The sequence below is a fragment of the Myotis brandtii genome, unplaced genomic scaffold, assembly GCF_000412655.1.
Source record: "Myotis brandtii unplaced genomic scaffold, ASM41265v1 scaffold1119, whole genome shotgun sequence".
Lineage (NCBI taxonomy): Eukaryota > Metazoa > Chordata > Mammalia > Chiroptera > Vespertilionidae > Myotis > Myotis brandtii.
In genome coordinates, this window is record NW_005353835.1 from 301,711 (window position 1) to 304,323 (window position 2,613).

General features: G+C 47.8%; 1 protein-coding gene across 1 annotated transcript; it reads left to right on the forward strand.

Moving 5' to 3' along the window:
- Positions 1–1,666: 1,666 nt before the first annotated feature.
- UPRT (uracil phosphoribosyltransferase (FUR1) homolog (S. cerevisiae)) lies at positions 1,667–2,221 on the forward strand. The gene has a single exon (XM_005857521.2). It carries the CDS (start codon positions 1,829–1,831, stop codon positions 2,207–2,209), a length of 381 nt encoding a protein of 126 aa, XP_005857583.1. The 5' UTR covers positions 1,667–1,828; the 3' UTR covers positions 2,210–2,221.
- The last annotated feature ends 392 nt before the right edge of the window (positions 2,222–2,613 follow it).

A 2,613-nucleotide genomic window follows, 5' to 3' on the forward strand; every position in this document is an offset into this window, starting at 1 on the left:
GGAAGAGTTGCTACTGCCTACTACTCCTCTGGTTGCAAGTCTCCTGGCAACCTTTAAGGCTTAGGAGAAAGAAAGCAAAGCTACACACCTTAGAAAAGAATGGAGGGAGTCACAGGCATGCCCTAGAAAAAGAGAGTGTGTCCACTGGGTCCTTTCTCTTAAAGGGTTTTATCTGTTTAGTACAGGCAGGAATTTCAGGGGAGGTCCAAGCAGAGGGTCTCAATAGAATATTAATCAGCTTCCCATGTGTATACTTTCAGGATTGTGCTAAGGTAGGAGATCATTAGTTGTTGCAGCTGGGCCATGTTGTTGCTTCCGGTTTTGCTGCTTTTCTGGGCCTGGAGCTGAAACATAACTGAGGCCTAGATGTTATCTCTAGTTGGACCAAAACTCTATCTCTGTTGTCAACCAGACCTGAGGCTTTTCAGAACCTTATTGTCCTGAGGGCTTAAGCCTTAAGGAAGTGGTCATGCAAGGGAGAAGGGGGCAGGTGAGTCAGGGTGCTGGATGAGGCCATTTTGAATCAGCTGTCTCAGTTTCCCCATTATCAAGGAATTTTCCTGGCTTCTTACTATCCTGCCCCAGTAGTGGATCTAAAATGCTATCAGAATCCCCATGGTAATTGTACAGTGTAGGGTCCAACCAATACAGATAAGGAAAACGCTAGCAGTCAAGCACACTTGGGAAGCTTAAACTGGTTGAACAGTCTAGTAGAGGGCAGGTTCTTGGGCAGCCTTCTAGGCATATTTTTACTTCCTCTTTTGGTTAAGTGGGGGCTAAAATATATTAATACTTTTCATACCACCTTCCAAGTTCTTCTGGCTGGGCTAATAACCAAGTGAACAGAGACAGATTGACAGGAGAAAATCAAAGTTTAATACATGCACATGGGGAATTCACATAGATAAATCCATAAAATTTCCAAAGACAGTGGGGCAACATTAGGTATATAAGACATTTTGAACAAATGAGAAAAGGGGAGGAACAGGACATTAGATTTCAGAAGTGAAAATGGGGGATTTACAGGTAGCTGAGGAAGAGAAGAATACATATGGCAAAGCATCCTTGCTAGGTAACTCAGAAACATTGGGACACAGGGGGTATCTAGCTAACAGGTCCCTGCCTGAAGCACTCTTGTTTATCATACTTAATTCAAATTAGGCTAAAGGGAACACCCTGAATTCTACTTCTTGAATCAGGTTCTCTGAATTTCTTAGGTAGGTTCTTTCTGAGTCTTATTTTTTTTAATAAACAGCTTAAACTCAATATCCCCCAAAGCAGCTTCAGGGTGGCAAAACTTTGGTCCTTTCCGTCACATAGAGAAGCTGACTGAAGATGTAGTTATTGAAGTATAAGCTCTCTGCCAAGAAACAAAGTCTGAAAACATGGGCCTTGTGTGTGTCATCATTTTATCACCCCCCTAGTTTTTCCTAGCTCTAAAACTCACCAAAAGTTCTGCATGCGGAATCCCCAGGGGCTCCCGAAAGATCCTCCAACTAAGCATCCTTAGCCTCAACTGATCTGCCTGTCTAGATGTGGAAACTCACACCACTAGAGTGACTCAAAGGGTTAACAAACAGTGTGCTGCTGCAGAGTGGCAGGGAGAGAAGCCAATAGAGTGTCTAGCAGTCTGTACATCTGGTGGGCGGAGCTGGGAAAGGGCGAGGCCAAAGGGAACCACAGGAAGTCCAAGGGGTGAGAGGGCTAAGCGGCTATAAATTCCTAGGAGGCGGGGGCTATCAGGCGAGCACGTGAGCACGCACCCTTTCTCCCGGTTCTCCTTTATCCTTAGGGGTTGGTAGCTGCGGGGACAGCCCGGGGTCGGTGTATGGCCACGGAGTTACGGAGTCCGGACTCCATGCCCTGTCACAACCAACAAGTAAACTCTGCCTCTACCCCAAGCCCCGAGCCGCTGCGACCTGGCGACCCGACCCCAGATTATGTGGGGGGAAACAGCACCTCCAAGGCCAAACCGACTCTCCTCACCAGTCACGCCCATTCTAGTGTATTGGGGGAGGGGAGCCCTCAGGCCTGCAGCAGCGCCAGCCTCAGCCAGGAGCACAACCACGGCAGTGGCAACTATGACGCATCGGCCGGCGACTCCTTCCTAAGGGACAGCCAACTCTCCTGGCAGATTGGGGCTCAGCTTAAGCTGCTACCCATGAATGAGCAGATCCGGGAGCTGCAGACCATCATCCGGGACAAGTGAGCCAAGAACTGAAGGGGAGAGGGAGTTGGAGGGTCTCTCTGGAGGTGGGCGGGAATTAGAAGTAAAAGGGCTCAGGTTTAATTTTCTGGGCCTGGGGAAACTGGCTTGTGGAGATCTGGGCAGGGCTTTTTCTTTGAAGGGCTCTGGTCACTCCTACCCTCTTTTTCCTAGTCCCAGTGTTTGACCTCTCTTTGTGTTTCCCGAGGAAGGAAACCTTGTAGGTAGCCTCCTGCTTTCTTTTTATCTCTTCTGAGCAATGAAGAATCCGTTCCAGGCAGGTAAACGCGCCTATGCTATTTGTCCGGTGCCTATCTACGTGGTAAATCTATAAAACTACCTAAGGTTATACTCTACCTGCAATCACCTCAGGCTCACAATAGAAATAAAGCCATTTCAAGGAAATT